This window comes from Mercenaria mercenaria, chromosome 18 (assembly GCF_021730395.1).
Source record: "Mercenaria mercenaria strain notata chromosome 18, MADL_Memer_1, whole genome shotgun sequence".
In the NCBI taxonomy this organism is placed as follows: domain Eukaryota; kingdom Metazoa; phylum Mollusca; class Bivalvia; order Venerida; family Veneridae; genus Mercenaria; species Mercenaria mercenaria.
The window spans coordinates 35,404,172-35,419,336 of record NC_069378.1 but is presented as its reverse complement, the minus strand read 5'-3'; the positions used below and the strand labels follow the sequence as shown (position 1 = coordinate 35,419,336).

The following is a 15,165-nucleotide window of genomic DNA, read 5'->3' as shown; positions in this document are numbered from 1 at the left end:
ACCCGAGATGACCCATTTTCGAACTCGGCCTAGATTTCATCAAGGCAATCATTCTGACCAAAACTCATGAAGATCAATTGAAAAATACCGCCTCTATCGCATACACAAGGTTTTTCTTTGATATGACCTAGTGACCGAGTTTTTGGCCCGAGATGACCCATTTTCGAACTCGGCCTAGATTTCATCAAGGCAATCATTCTGACCAATATTCATGAAGATCAATTGAAAAATACAGCCTCTATCCCATACACAAGGTTTTTCTTTGATTTGACCTAGTGACCTAGTTTTTAACCCGAGATGACCCATTTTCGAACTCGGCCTAGATTTCATCAAGGTTATCATTCTGACCAATATTCATGAGGAATAATTGAAAAATGCAGCCTCTATCACATACACAAGGTTTTTCTTTGATTTGACCTAGTGACCTAGTTTTTAACCAGAGATGACCCATTTTCAAACTTGGCCTAGATTTCATCAAGGCAATCATTCTGACCAATATTCATGAAGATCAATTGAAAAATACCGCCTCTATCGCATACACAAGGTTTTTCTTTGATTTGACCTAGTGACCTAGTTTTTGATCCGAGATGACCCATTTTCAAACTCGGCCTGCATTTCATCAAAGTTATCATTCTGACCAATATTCATGAAGATTAATTGAACAAGAGCTGTCCGTAAGACAGCCAAGCTCGACTATTCGAAATATTGACCCAGAAACAGGAAAATATTAAAAGATAAATATCAAAAGAGTTTTAAGTTCAAAAGTGGAAATAATTTGACCAAAATGCATATCAGTTATGGGGCTTGCTGCTATCAACTAGTTTTATAACCCCGAAGGCACATGAGAAGTTTCAATTCAATATCTGCATTAGTTTTGGCGATAGAAACTTGCATGTAAAACTTTAACCAGAATTTTCAAAGTCCAAAAGGGGGCATAATTTACCCAAAATACATGCCAGAGTTATGGGACTTGATCCAGTGAGGTTAGTAATTGATCTAGAAAAAGAAAAAATAAGTTTCAAATCTATATGCCTTTTAGTAATAGCTGTATGTACTTGCACGCAAAACTTTAACCAGAATTTGCTAAGTCCAAAAGGGGGCATAATTTAGCCAAAATGAAGGTCAGAGTTATGGGACCTGATTCTATCAACTAGTTTTATAACCCCTAAGACACATGTGAAGTTTCAAATCAATATCTGCATTAGTTTTGGAGATAATAACTTGCATGTAAAACTTGAACCAAAATTTTCTAAGTCCAAAAGGGGGTATAATTTGCTCAAAAAACATGTCAGAGTTATGGGACTTGACCCAGTGAGGTTGGTAATTGATCTAGAAAAAGAAAAAAGAAATTTTAAATCTATATGCCTTTTAGAAATAGTTGTATGTACTTGCACGCAAAACTTTAACCAGAATTTTCTAAGTCCAAAAGGGGGCATAATTTGGCCAAAATGAAAGTCAGAGTTATGGGACTTGCTGCTATCAACTAGTTTTATAACCCCGAAGACACATGTGAAGTTTCAAATCAATATCTGCATTAGTTTTGGAGATAGTAACTTGCATGTAAAACTTTAACCAGAATTTTCTAAGTCTAAAAGGGGGCATAATTTGCTCAAAATACATGTCAGAGTTATGGGTCTTGACCCAGTGAGGTTGGTAATTGATCTAGAAAAAGAAAAAATAAGTTTCAAGTCTATATGCCTTTTAGAAATAGTTGTATGTACTTGCACGCAAAACTTTAACCAGAATTTTCAAAGTCCAAAAGGGGGCATAATTTAGCCAAAATGAAGGTCAGAGTTATGGGACCTGATCCTATCAACTAGTTTTATAACCCCTAAGACACATGTGAAGTTTCAAATCAATATCTGCATTAGTTTTGGAGATAATAACTTGCATGTAAAACTTTAACCAAAATTTTCTAAGTCCAAAAGGGGGCATAATTTGCTCAAAATACATGTCAGAGTTATGGGACTTGGCCCAGAGAGGTTGGTAATTGACCTAGAAAAAGAAGAAATAAGTTTCAAAGCTATATGCCTTTCATTGATGGCTGTATGTACTTGCATGCAAAAACTTAACCAAGGTGTGACGCCGACGCCGACGCCGACGCCAGGGTGAGTAGAATAGCTAGACTATTCTTCGAATAGTCGAGCTAAAAATACAGCCTCTATCGCATACACAAGGTTTTTCTTTGATTTGACCTAGTGACCTAGTTTTTGACCCGAGATGACCCATTTTCAAACTCGGCCTAGATTTCATCAAGGTTATCATTCTGACCAATATTCATGAAGATTAATTGAAAAATACAGCCTCTATCGCATACACAAGCTAAATGTTGACAGACGACGGACGACAGACGCCGGACATCGAGCGATCAGATTGCTCAGGTGAGCTAAAAAACTGCGCAAAAACTGAAGTATTTGGACTCTATTACTTACCAAAGCATTTCTCATGGCCTCACTTTTTTCTTTTTTAGTAGAGCCTTTACCAATCCAGGCCCATATTCCTGCAGCACCATTATCTATGATGTATGAATCCTGCAAATAATTCAAACAAATTAGCAATATGATGGCAAACTGATGAAAAATCACTCTTCATACAATAGGTCTCATTACATCACTCCTTTAAATGACCAATGAACTAAGGGTGTCAGCCGTTGAGGGTGTATGGAACAGATACTACAATGCATCATCAAGAAACACAAGACAAAGTAAAACCAAGAATAATGTTAACATTGCATAATACATACACCTTAGTAATCCTTCACAGAATAAAATATAAAGTAAAATAGGGGCTCACTTAAGTAATATAATCAGATATAAATTTCCCAAGAACATGCTTAAGTCCACTTCATGTTGACAATCTGTACTTTTCATTTGAATTGAGTTTATCCTAAGTTTCATTTGAATTGGACCGACACTAAAGGAGGAGTTGAGAACAACAGGGACAAATGTAGTTATAATACTGTAAAGTTTGAATTGAACTAAAACTAAACTAGGAGTCGAGTACAAGAGACACATTTAGTTGTGATACTGTTGTAAGACACATGCATCCCTCGCCCCCATTAAAATCCCTTGATGGGCAGCAGAGTTAAGGACTGCAAAGGAAACAAGGAGCTGCGTTTTCAAAACATAAAATCATGCCCCCTGCTGTATGACCAAGCATGTTGTTTTCTGAGGTTTCAAGTTTAAAGGTGAAAATCATATGAAGGTCAAGGTCATCTATATATAGGTAATTGTGTAGGTCGTGTCACAAGGTTTGTTGAGTGCGAGTATGAACTGCATTGAGCCACTTATGAGGGCTGTAATCAAGGTCATTTAAATATAGGTCAGTTTGAGGGTCTTGTCTTAAGAATTGTTGATTGCAAGTATGAACAAAATCAGGTCATTAATGTGGGAGGTAGGCAAACTGGTTTGTATGGATGGATGAAGGTCAAGGTCATCTACGTTGTCCAACTTCATTCTTAACTGTTAGCCAGTTATGATCATTATGACCAAAAATGTTGTTTATTAAGATTTAAAGTTAAAGGTAAAGGTCATATGAAAGTCAAGATCATTTATATATAGGTCAGTTTGTAGCTCTTGCAACAAGGATTGTTGTGAGCATGAACTCAATTGGTTTACTTATGTAGGCAGTATGCAGTCTGGTCTGTACAGACGGATGAAGGTCAAGGTCATCTATATATAGGTCAGTTTGGAGGTCTTGCCACAACGTTTGTTGCGTGTGAATACAAACTAAATTGGGCATAAATGCCATATCTCCCGCTGGGAGACTTTTTCTCCCATATTTTCAGTATATCTCCCGGTCCCGCCAGGACATGAAAATCTCCCGTAAAAAAATAAATTCAGAAAAAAAGTCATATGTCGAAAAATCGTATCTCGGAGGATACAATACATAAAATACTTGAAACTCCATATCGAGTATCCCGGAAATCAATACTCCTTTAAACATACCCAGAGGCAATAATTTTGTAAACATGTGCATACGAGATTTTAGACTGATCCAATAACATCAAAGTCGCTGATCCGTAGTGTTAAAAAAAGTATGCAAACCAGCCTTAAAATTACGTCATTTTACGCTACCTGCCAAAGTGTACTTTCATTTTCAATGACCTCAATATTTATCAAGCGATCAGAGGACGAAGCAGCTTAGTGCATACACTGAGTTTATGCAAAAATCGACCGACCATGATTTTGAAAAATCAGCGAGTTGATGTCAGAAACTATACAGAATTTCGGACAAACATAAATTCGGATAAGTGAATTTTATGGGATAAATTGCAATTTATACAGCCCTAAGGAAATTGTAAGTTTATAACAAGAGCTGTCGGAGGACAGCAACGATCGACTATTCAACAGCCTTGTCAACTGAATGAATACAAAAGTTGCAAAAAGGGGCATAATTTTGTAAAATGCAAAGTAGAGTAATTGAACCTTTGCACTGCATGTCATATCATGACAGTGAACAAGTGTGTGAAGTTTCAATCCATTCCCATTAATGGATTCAGAGATATCAGCTTACATACAAAAACTTAACCAAAAACTGCTATGTCGAAAAATGGGGCTGTTTAGTGCATTTCAGATCATGACAATGAATAAGTGTGTGAAGTTTCAATCCATTCCCATCAGTGAGTACTGAGATACCAGCTTACATACAAAACCTTAACAAAAAATTTCTAAGTTGAAAAAGGGGCATAACTTTGTATAAAAACAAAATAAAGTTATGGAACCTGTGCAATGTACGTCAGTTTATCACAGCGAACAACTGTGTGAAGTTTCAATCCATTCCCACAAGTGGTTACCGAGATACCATCTTACATACAAAACCTAAACCAAAAATTTCTAAGTCAAAAAAGGGGCATAATTTTGTAACAAGAGGATCATGATGGTCCTGAATCGCTCACCTCTTCCCACATGACCCAGTTTTGAGTATGACGTTTTTTTCTATTAATTGACATAGTGACCTAGTTTTTGAGCTCATGTGACCCAGTTTTGAACTTGACCAAGATATTATCAAGATAAAAATTCTGACCAATTTTCATGAAGATCCATTGAAAAATATGGTCTCTAGAGAGGTCACAAGGTTTTTCTATTATTTGACCTATTGACCTAGTTTTCGAAGGTACGTGACCCTGTTTTGAACTTTACCTAGATATCATCAAGATGAACATTCTGACCAATTTTCATGAAGATCCATTCAAGGGTATGGCCTCTAGAGAGGTCACAAGGTTTTTCTATTTCAAAACCTACTGACCTAGTTTTTGATCGAAGTTGACCCAGTTTCAAACTTGACCTATATATCATCAAGATAAACATTCAGACCAACTTTCATACAGATCCCATGAAAAATATGGCCTCTAGAGAGGTCGTAACATTTTTTCATTATTTGACCTACTGACCTACTTTCTAAAGGCACGTGTCCCACTTTTGAACTTGACCTAGATATCATCAAGATGAACATTCTGACCAATTTGTATGGAGATCCATTCACAAGTATGGCCTCTAGAGAGGTCACAAGGTTTTTCTATTTTTAGACCTACTGACCTAGTTTTTGACCGCACATGACCCTGTTTCGAATTTGACCTAGATATCATCAAGATGAACATTCAGACCAACTTTCATACAGATCCCATGAAAAATATGGCCTCTAGAGAGGTCACAAGGTTTTTCTATTATTTGACCTACTGACCTAGTTTTTGATGGCACATGACCCAGTTTCGAAACTAACCTAGATATCATCAAGGTGAACATTCTGACCAATTTTCATGAAGATCTCATGAAATATATGGCCTCTAGAGAGGTCACAAGGTTTTTCTATTTTAAGACCTACTGACCTAGTTTTTGACCGCACGTGACCCAGTTTCGAACTTGACCTAGATATCATCAAGATGAACATTCAGACCAACTTTCATACAGATCCCATGAAAAATATGGCCTTTAGAGAGGTCACAAGGTTTTTCTATTATTTGACCTACTGACCTAGTTTTTGATGGCATCTGACCCAGTTTCGAACTTTATCTAGATATCATCAAGGTGAACGTTCTGACTAACTTTCATGAAGATCTTGTGAAATATATGGCCTCTAGAGAGGTCACAAGGTTTTCCTATTTTTAGACCTACTGACCTAGTTTTTGAAGGCACGTGACCCAGTTTCGAACTTGACCTAGATATCATCAAGATGAACATTCTGACCAATTTTCATGAAGATCCATTGAAAATTATGGCCTCTAGAGAGGTCACAAGGTTTTTCTTTTTTTAGACCTACTGACCTAGTTTTTGAAGGCAGTTTCGAACTTGACCTAGAATTTACCAAGGTGAACATTCTGACCCATTTTCATAAAGATCCCATGAAAACTGTGACCTCTAGAGATGTCACAAGGAAAAGTTTATGCACGGATGCACGAACGGACGCACGGACGAAGGAAGCTGCGCGATCACAAAAGCTCACCTTGTCACTTCATGACAAGTGAGCTAAAAAAGCAAAACAGAGTTATGGAACCTGTGCAATGTAAGTCAATTTATCACAGTGAATTTAAAGTATCTGATTCAATCTTTCATGGAATTCTGAATTTCCTTGGATTAAGTAAAGTGCTATATAAGTAATAATCACGCATTCTACACTACTGTTGGCTCCACTCAGTTCAAATCGAAACTCAATGATTTTTTCATGAAAACTGCTATTTAGCACTTTAAAAAAGTGAGTGAATTAAAGTCTCCCTTCTTTTCACCCAAATCTCCCTTAAAAAAAAAGGCCCTGTTGAGGCAAATCTCCCTTACTAACCATCTGAAAATATGGCATGTATAAATTGGGTCATTCATGCGGGATGTAGGACCAAAATGATGTTTATTAACGTTTTAAAGTTTGAAGGGAAGGCCATATGAGGTTTAAAGGTCACCTATATATCAGTCAGTTTGTATGTCTTGCCACAACTAAAATGTTAAGTGTATGTATGAACTAAATCATAGGCTGTAATCCAGTTTGTACAGATGGACAAATGGATGGACAGTTCAATTGCTATAAGCCCAGCGACATAAAAACCCTACTGAACTTTGGGACCTTTGACCTCTGAGTGTGACCTTGAACTCTGGGGTAGGAGTCTGGGTTTTATCCATGACGTGTCACCTCGTTATGGGATACATTTGCGCTAAGCAATATTAAAGTCACTTCAAAGATGACAGTGTTATGGACCGGACAGCAAAAAACCCCAAACTATTGATGTTTGCGTGTGACCTTGGCCTTTGAGCATCTCTACATGGGATACATTTGTGCCATGTAGTATTAGAATCCCTTCAAGGATGACAGAGTTATGGACCAGGCAGGAAAAAAACACTGATGTTTGGATTCCAAGTGTGACCTTGATCTTTAAACTAAGAGTCTGGGTGTAACAAAAAGTCTCATTATGGGATAAATCTGTGCCAAGTAATTTTATAATCAACTCACCAATGACAGAGTCATGGACTGGACAGGAAACTAGAATGTGTCTGTAGGACACAGGGTGTGCACCCACTGGTACATTTGTCACAAATAAGGGGCAATATACAAATAAGTGGTAATAATTCAAATGTTTGCAGTCTTAAGGGGGGTACAGCCTCAACAAACATTTTATATAAAGGATTCATTATTCTAGGCAATATACTTTTTGACCTACGAGCATCACAAACCAAAAAATCCACTATTTTGGACAGAGGCACAAATTTCACCTTTTTCCTTTGACCTCTGAGTGTGACCTTGACCTTTGTATAAGGGGTCTCGGTGCTACACATGACACATTGTCTCACTATGGAATATATTTGTGCCAGGTAATATTAAAAGCCCTTCAAGGATGAAAGTGTTATCATCTCATTATGGGGAACATTTGAGCCAAGATTAAAATCCCCTGATGAATGACAAAGTAACAGACTGGACACATATTCGGGACAATTAAATCAACAAACAGATGGACAGATGAATTAATGCTGCAGTTACTATATGCCACCAATAAAAGCATCCAAGAACCCTAAATTTGAATGAATTTGTGGGAGGACTTTACAATGCTGCTTCAGACCAAATTTAATGAAAGATCCATCAAGCAGTTCATGAGAATGAGTCATTTAAAGGTTTTTCTATTTATAGACCTAGCAGTCCCGAAATTAGAAGAATTTACAAAGATGCTACAGATCAAATCTGATGAAGATCTATTCAGTGGATCATGAGAGTTAAGTTATTTAAAGGTTTTTATAATTTTAGCTGTGGTGGCCCCTTAAAGGGCCAAGCTGAACCATATAAACAAACTTAGTAGAAGACAATGCCAGGATTCTACTGACAAGTTTGGTGCAATTCAGACCAGTAGTTTCAGAGGAGATGTCATCTGTACAGAAGTGTAGAGGGATGAAAGGACAATAGATGGATGGTGAGTGAACACAATCACTCATCCCATGCACAATGAGAACTAAAAACTGTAGAAGAACCTGGATACTCAAACTAGAATTGTGACCACAGGACATGGATGCTCCTTCATACTGTGCCAACCTCTAAGTAGCGATGTTTTTAGTACAAATCATCTTCACATGAAAGATGTTCGACTATAAGTTTACACTAAATTTCTTCACTATAGCCTATATTGTGAAATAAAGAAAGGGCTATAATTCTAGAAAAAAATGGCCATAGAAAAAAAGTCCATTAATTAATATGGTCATTTTCACATGAAGGTCCTTCATTTGTAAAACTTTCAAGCATATCCTTTCAATAGTATTTGAGGAGTTGAACACACAAGATTTTTCTATATATTCTATATAGCAAAACTATCAAAGGGTGTAACTGTGGTAAAAATAGTCACAGCAAACGGTCCTTCCTTTACAGTCATCTGCACATGAAGCTTGTTCATTTGAGAATGTTTGAAGCAAATCAAGCTAATAGTTTGGGATGAGTTAGACACACAAGATTGTTCTCTATATTCTATATAGCAAAACTATCAAAGGGCCATAACTGTAGTGAAATAGTAACAGAAAAAAATTTCTTCCTTTATGGTCATCTGCACATCAAGTTTGTTCATCTGTGAAACAATGAAGCAAATAAGGCTAACAGCGTGGGACATACAAATGGATGCACTGACAGCAGCAACACTATATGCTCTAACATAAATATGGGGGCATAACAAAAGTCCCAATATAAATATGGGGGCATAACAAAAGTCTCAACATAGATATGGGGACATAAAAAATTTGGGTTTTACGGCGCACCAACACAGTATAGGTTATATGGCACCAAACAGGACTACAAATTTTGGTTTCACATCTCATTTACATTGAAATAAACAAGAGCACCGCCTTGCGGGTGCTGACGCTCATCTGATTTTTTTTGTGTAATAGAAATATTGTCCTACCCATGATTTTCTCAGTCTAAAAAGGGCCATCATTCTTGCAAAAAGCAGGATAGAGTTATGTTTCTTGATGTACAGTGTCCACTTATGATGGTGAAAAACTGTTGCAAGTTTTAAAGCAATAGCTTTGATAGTTTATGAGAAAAGTTGACTTAAACATAATACTCAACCAAGAAAATGATTTTCTAAGTCCAAAAGGGGCCATAAATCTTGCAAAAAGCAGGACAGAGTTATGTTTCTTGCTATACAGGGTCAACTTATGATGGTGAACAAGTGTTGCAAGTTTTAAAGCAATAGCTTTGATAGTTTAGGATAAAAGCTGACCTAAACATAAAACTTAACCAAGAAAACTGATTTTCTAAGTCCAAAAGGGGCCATAAATCTTGCAAAAAGCAGGACAGAGTTATGTTTCTTGCTATACAGGGTCAACTTATGATGGTGAACAAGTGTTGCAAGTTTTAAAGCAATAGCTTTGATAGTTTAGGATAAAAGCTGACCTAAACATAAACTTAACCAAGAAAACTGATTTTCTAAGTCCAAAAGGGGCAATAAATCTTGCAAAAAGCAAGATGGAGTTATGTTTCTTGATGTACAGGGTCAGCTTATGATGGTGAACAAGTATTCCAAGTTCAAAGCAATAGCTTTGATAGTTTAGGAGAAAAGTTGACCTAAACATAAAACTTAACCAAGAAATCTGATATTTTCTAAGTACATAAGGGGCCATAAATCTTGCAAAAAGCAAGATGGAGTTATGTTTCTTGCTATACAGGGTCAGCTTATGATGGTGAACAAGTATTCCAAGTTTCAAAGCAATAGCTTTGATAGTTTAGGAGAAAAGCTGACCTAAACATAAAACTTAACCAGGCAACGCCGACGCCGACGCCGACAACCGCTCAAGTGATGACAATAACTCATCATTTTTTTTCAAAAAATCAGATGAGCTAAAAAATGAAATATGGAATCAAAATTTGCATACCTGCTGGAATCACAGAGTTACAGCAAAACCAAGTGTTAAAACCCTATTAATCGCCTCTTACAATCATGCAATGGTAAGGCAGTGGTTCCAATTCTTTTCATATACAGATCATCCCAGAACCACATGGGGATGGGGACATAAAAAAAAAAAGTTTCAACATAGATATGGGGGCATAACAAAAGTCTCAACATAGATATGGGGGCATAACAAAAGTCTCAACATATATATGGGGGCATAACAAAAGTCTCAACATAAATATGAGGGCATAACAAAAGTCTCAACATAAATATGGGGGCATAACAAAAGTCTCAACATAAATATGGGGGCATAACAAAAGTCTCAACATATATATGGGGGCATAACAAAAGTCTCAACATAAGTATGGGGGCATAACAAAAGTCAAGGTCTTCCACCATGGGGGCATAAGAATATGGTGACTGGTCTCTGTTCACAGATTTTCTTTAGCATAGGTTTACAGTACTGATAACCTTTTCACATGATCTTGGTTTAAGCTTATAAACTCACACAAAATGCAAGCTCTCCACTGGAGCTCCATTTGCAGATTGGAAGCTGGTCTCAAGACTAAATTTTATAACCTTGAACCCTATCTGAGTTCAGCTGATATCAGCACAGAAATTTTGATGGAACATTTCTGACAGACTATTTAAAATGTAATAAAAAAACTTAGATCCCGCCCTTGCCCTTTTAATCATAGTGTTTGTCAATGCAATGTCAGGTTTCTGGGAAGAATTATTACCAAGCAACCTAAAAATTTGTCTTTTAAAGGTTATAATATTTAAGTGGAAATACTTACACAGGATTCGAGATCTGCCTTCACCAGTGGTCCTGATTTGACTTCTGACACTTTTAATGTCCCTTCTTCCTCAGTGCATCTGTACAATTTTAATATTTTTGCTTCACTCTTTTCAGCAGATACATCAGAACCAGCTGCACTTGCAGGCTGGACATTTTTTTCTGCCAACGGAAGATGAGCATCCCACATCTGAAATCAGAGAAAACAATTATTTTCATTGAATTTTATGGTAAATTATACTTAGCAAGACATATTTTGTAATACAAATGCTCCCAAAGAGGGCCTGACCAAGGTAAAACGGGTATGTAGTTTTCAGTCTCAATTATACTGAAATCTTAACCTTGGACCTTCTGACAAAAAGGAGTCATCTTCAGACCCTAGGCAGTCAGACATCTTGTAAGTCTTGGGGACGTAGTTTGAGTGACTCTCTAGATTATTTGTGGAAAAACTTGATCAATCCTGTAATCACAATGACATCATGTGCCTAAAACAAAGATGATCATCTACTGGCCAAAAGCAGCCAACTCATGGAATGTATAGGTTATCCACTAAAGTTTTAGCCATAAATCTGATTTTTTCAAGTGATCTGTCTGAAACTTGCAGGGCCACATTTCCTTAGAGCACCTAACATTTCTACCACGTACTACTGAAATCCATTAAACCATGTCTTAGATATGACTACAGACAAACAGAAAATGGATTATTTGTGTAAAATGTTAATTATGTAAGTACAGAAGGTCATAAATCTTGTCTTTGTCAAGCAATCTAACTTAAACTTGCAGGGCCGTGTTTCTTTATAGCAATAAACATTTCTAACATGTTTTACTGAAATTCTACAAACCAGTACTGACGAACAAACAAGCAAATTCGATGAATTGGTATCCCCCGCCGAATGGGTTTGTGGTAAGGAATGGCAAAAAGATATATCCGGCAAAAAGTTAAGGATGTTAATAAGAAGCAAATAATTTCATTAGTCAAAATCAATTTAACAGAAAACAAATGTTTAATTAAAGAGTACATAATAAATGTATGATACTTTGATCCTGACTAAAGAATTTATTTTCAATGGGATATGCTTACTGTAATAAGCTTAGCTTTTAAAATCAAATGCAGTTAACTGAAATGTGAGCTTGAAGTTTAACTGAAACGAAATATTGTCTTTGAGTGGTTTGGCACCAGGTGTTGCTGTTTAACATGTACATTTGAACTTAAAAGGACAGATGTCCTTAAGAGAACGCAGGTAAGATATCTTGAACATGGCTGAGGGCAAGGTTTGTGCAGTCACAACTTAATATGTTGAAGGTTTGAACATTTAAAAAAAAAAACAAGAGGACCATGATGGTCCTGAATCGCTCACCTCTTCCCACATGACCCAGTTTCGAGTACGACGTCGTTTTTTTTATTATCTGACATAGTGACCTAGTTTTTGAGCTCATGTGACCCAGTTTTGAACTTGACCTAGATATTATCAAGATAAAAATTCTGACCAATTTTCATGAAGATCCATTGAAAAATATGGTCTCTAGAGAGGTCACAAGGTTTTTCTATTATTTGACCTATGGACCTAGTTTTCGAAGGTACGTGACCCTGTTTTGAACTTTACCTAGATATCATCAAGGTGAACATTCTCACTAATTTTCATGAAGATCTCATGAAAAATATGGCCTCTAGAGAGGTCACAAGGTTTTTCTATTTTTAAACCTACTGACCTAGTTTTTGACCGCACGTGACCCAGTTTCGAAACTGACCTAGATATCATCAAGGTGAACATTCAGATCAATTTTCATGAAGATCCATTGAAAAATATGGCCTCTAGAGAGGTCAAAAATTTTTATTTATTTTAGACCTACTGACCTTTTTGACTGCAGTTGACCCAGTTTCAAACTTGACCTAGATATCATCAAGATGAACATTCAGACCAACTTTCATACAGATCCCATGAAAAGTATGGCCTCTAGAGAGGTCACAAGGTTTTTTCATTATTTGACCTACTGACCTAGTTTTTTAAGGCACGTGACCCAGTTTCAACCTTGACCTAGATATCATCAAGGTGAACATTCTGACCAATTTTCATGAAGATTCCATTCAAGGGTATGGCCTCTAGAGAGGTCACAAGGTTTTTCTATTTTAAGACCTACTGACCTAGTTTTTGATCGCAGTTGACCCAGTTTCAAACTTGACCTATATATCATCAAGATAAACATTCAGACCAACTTTCATACAGATCCCATAAAAAATATGGCCTCTAGAGAGGTTACAACGTTTTTTCATTATTTGACCTACTGACCTACTTTTTGAAGGCACGTGACCCACTTTCAACCTTGACCTAGATATCATCAAGATGAACATTCAGACCAACTTTCATAGAGATCCCATGAAAAATATGGCCTCTTGAGAGGTCACAAGGTTTTTCTATTATTTGACCTACTGACCTAGTTTTTGACGGCACGTGACCCACTTTTGAACCTGACCTAGATATCATCAAGGTGAACATTCTGACCAATTTTCATGAAGATCTCATGAAATAAATGGCCTCTAGAGAGGTCACAAGGTTTTTCTATTTTTAGACCTACTGACCTAGTTTTTGACCGCACGTGACCCAGTTTCGAACTTGACCTAGATATCATCAAGACAAACATTCAGACCAACTTTCAAACAGATCCCATGAAAAATATGGCCTTTAGAGAGGTCACAAGGTTTTTCTATTATTTGACCTACTGACCTAGTTTTTGATGGCACGTGACCCACTTTCGAACTTGACCTAGATATCATCAAGGTGAACATTCTGACCAATTTTCATGAAGATCTTATGAAAAATATGGCCTCTAGAGAGGTCACAAGGTTTTTCTATTTTTAGACCTACTGACCTAGTTTTTGACGGCACGTGACCCACTTTTGAACTTGATCCAGATATTATCAAGGTGAACATTCCGACCAATTTTCATGAAGATCTTGTGAAATATATGGCCTCTAGAGAGGTCACAAGGTTTTTCTATTTTTAGACCTACTGACCTAGTTTTTGACCGCATGTGACCCAGTTTCGAACTTGACCTAGATATCATCAAGACAAACATTCAGACCAACTTTCATACAGATCCCATGAAAAATATGGCCTTTAGAGAGGTCACAAGGTTTTTCTATTATTTGACCTACTGACCTAGTTTTTGATGGCACGTGACCCACTTTCGAACTTGACCTAGATATCATCAAGGTGAACATTCTGACCAATTTTCATGAAGATCTTATGAAAAATATGGCCTCTAGAGAGGTCACAAGGTTTTTCTATTTTTAGACCTACTGACCTAGTTTGTGACGGCATGTGACCCAGTTTCGAACTTGATCTAGATATCATCAAGGTGAACATTCCGACCAATTTTCATGAAGATCTTGTGAAATATATGGCCTCTAGAGAGGTCACAAGGTTTTTCTATTTTTAGACCTACTGACCTAGTTTTTGACAACACGTGACCCAGTTTCGAACTTGACCTAGATGTCATCAAGATGAACATTCTGACCAACTTTCATAAAGATCCCATGAAAAATGTGACCTCTAGGGTGGTCACAAGCAAAAGTTTACGGACGGACGACGGACACCGCGCAATCACAAAAGCTCACCTTGTCACTTTGTGACAGGTAAGCTAAACAAGAGCTGTGGGATGACAGCGCGCTCGACTATTTGAAGAATTGATTGAAGAATGGGGTCAAAATATTTCCATAGATTTTCAGACAAAAGAAAAAAATGGAATAAACAAAAAATGTTCCTGTATTTGTGGATTTCGATTAGTCTTGCACTAAATGGCAATGTGTGACCATGATGGCAAATATAATAGGGTTATTATAACGGCAGCTTGATCTGGGATGCAGTATTCGGCTCGAGTGGATTTTGCCACGACAGCCGAATACAAAGTCCCAGATCTAGCTACTGTTATAATGACCCTTTTATTATATACCTTTACTATTTTGATTCTTGTTTTGTTCTTGAAGGAAATCCTCAATGTTTATCGATATTTAATGGAACTTACT

General features: G+C 36.9%; 1 protein-coding gene across 3 annotated transcripts in view; it reads right to left on the bottom strand.

Moving 5' to 3' along the window:
• Nucleotides 1–15,165, bottom strand: part of LOC123538397 (villin-1-like) — a 155,475-nt gene that overhangs the window by 65,642 nt on the left and 74,668 nt on the right. For all 3 annotated transcript variants that reach the window (XM_045322475.2, XM_045322476.2, XM_053529572.1), the window contains 2 exons: nt 11,143–11,331; nt 2,433–2,531 (listed from right to left, as the gene is read on the bottom strand). In XM_045322475.2, coding sequence (XP_045178410.2) covers nt 2,433–2,531; nt 11,143–11,331 — 288 coding nt within the window. The remainder of the gene's footprint in view (nt 1–2,432; nt 2,532–11,142; nt 11,332–15,165) is intronic.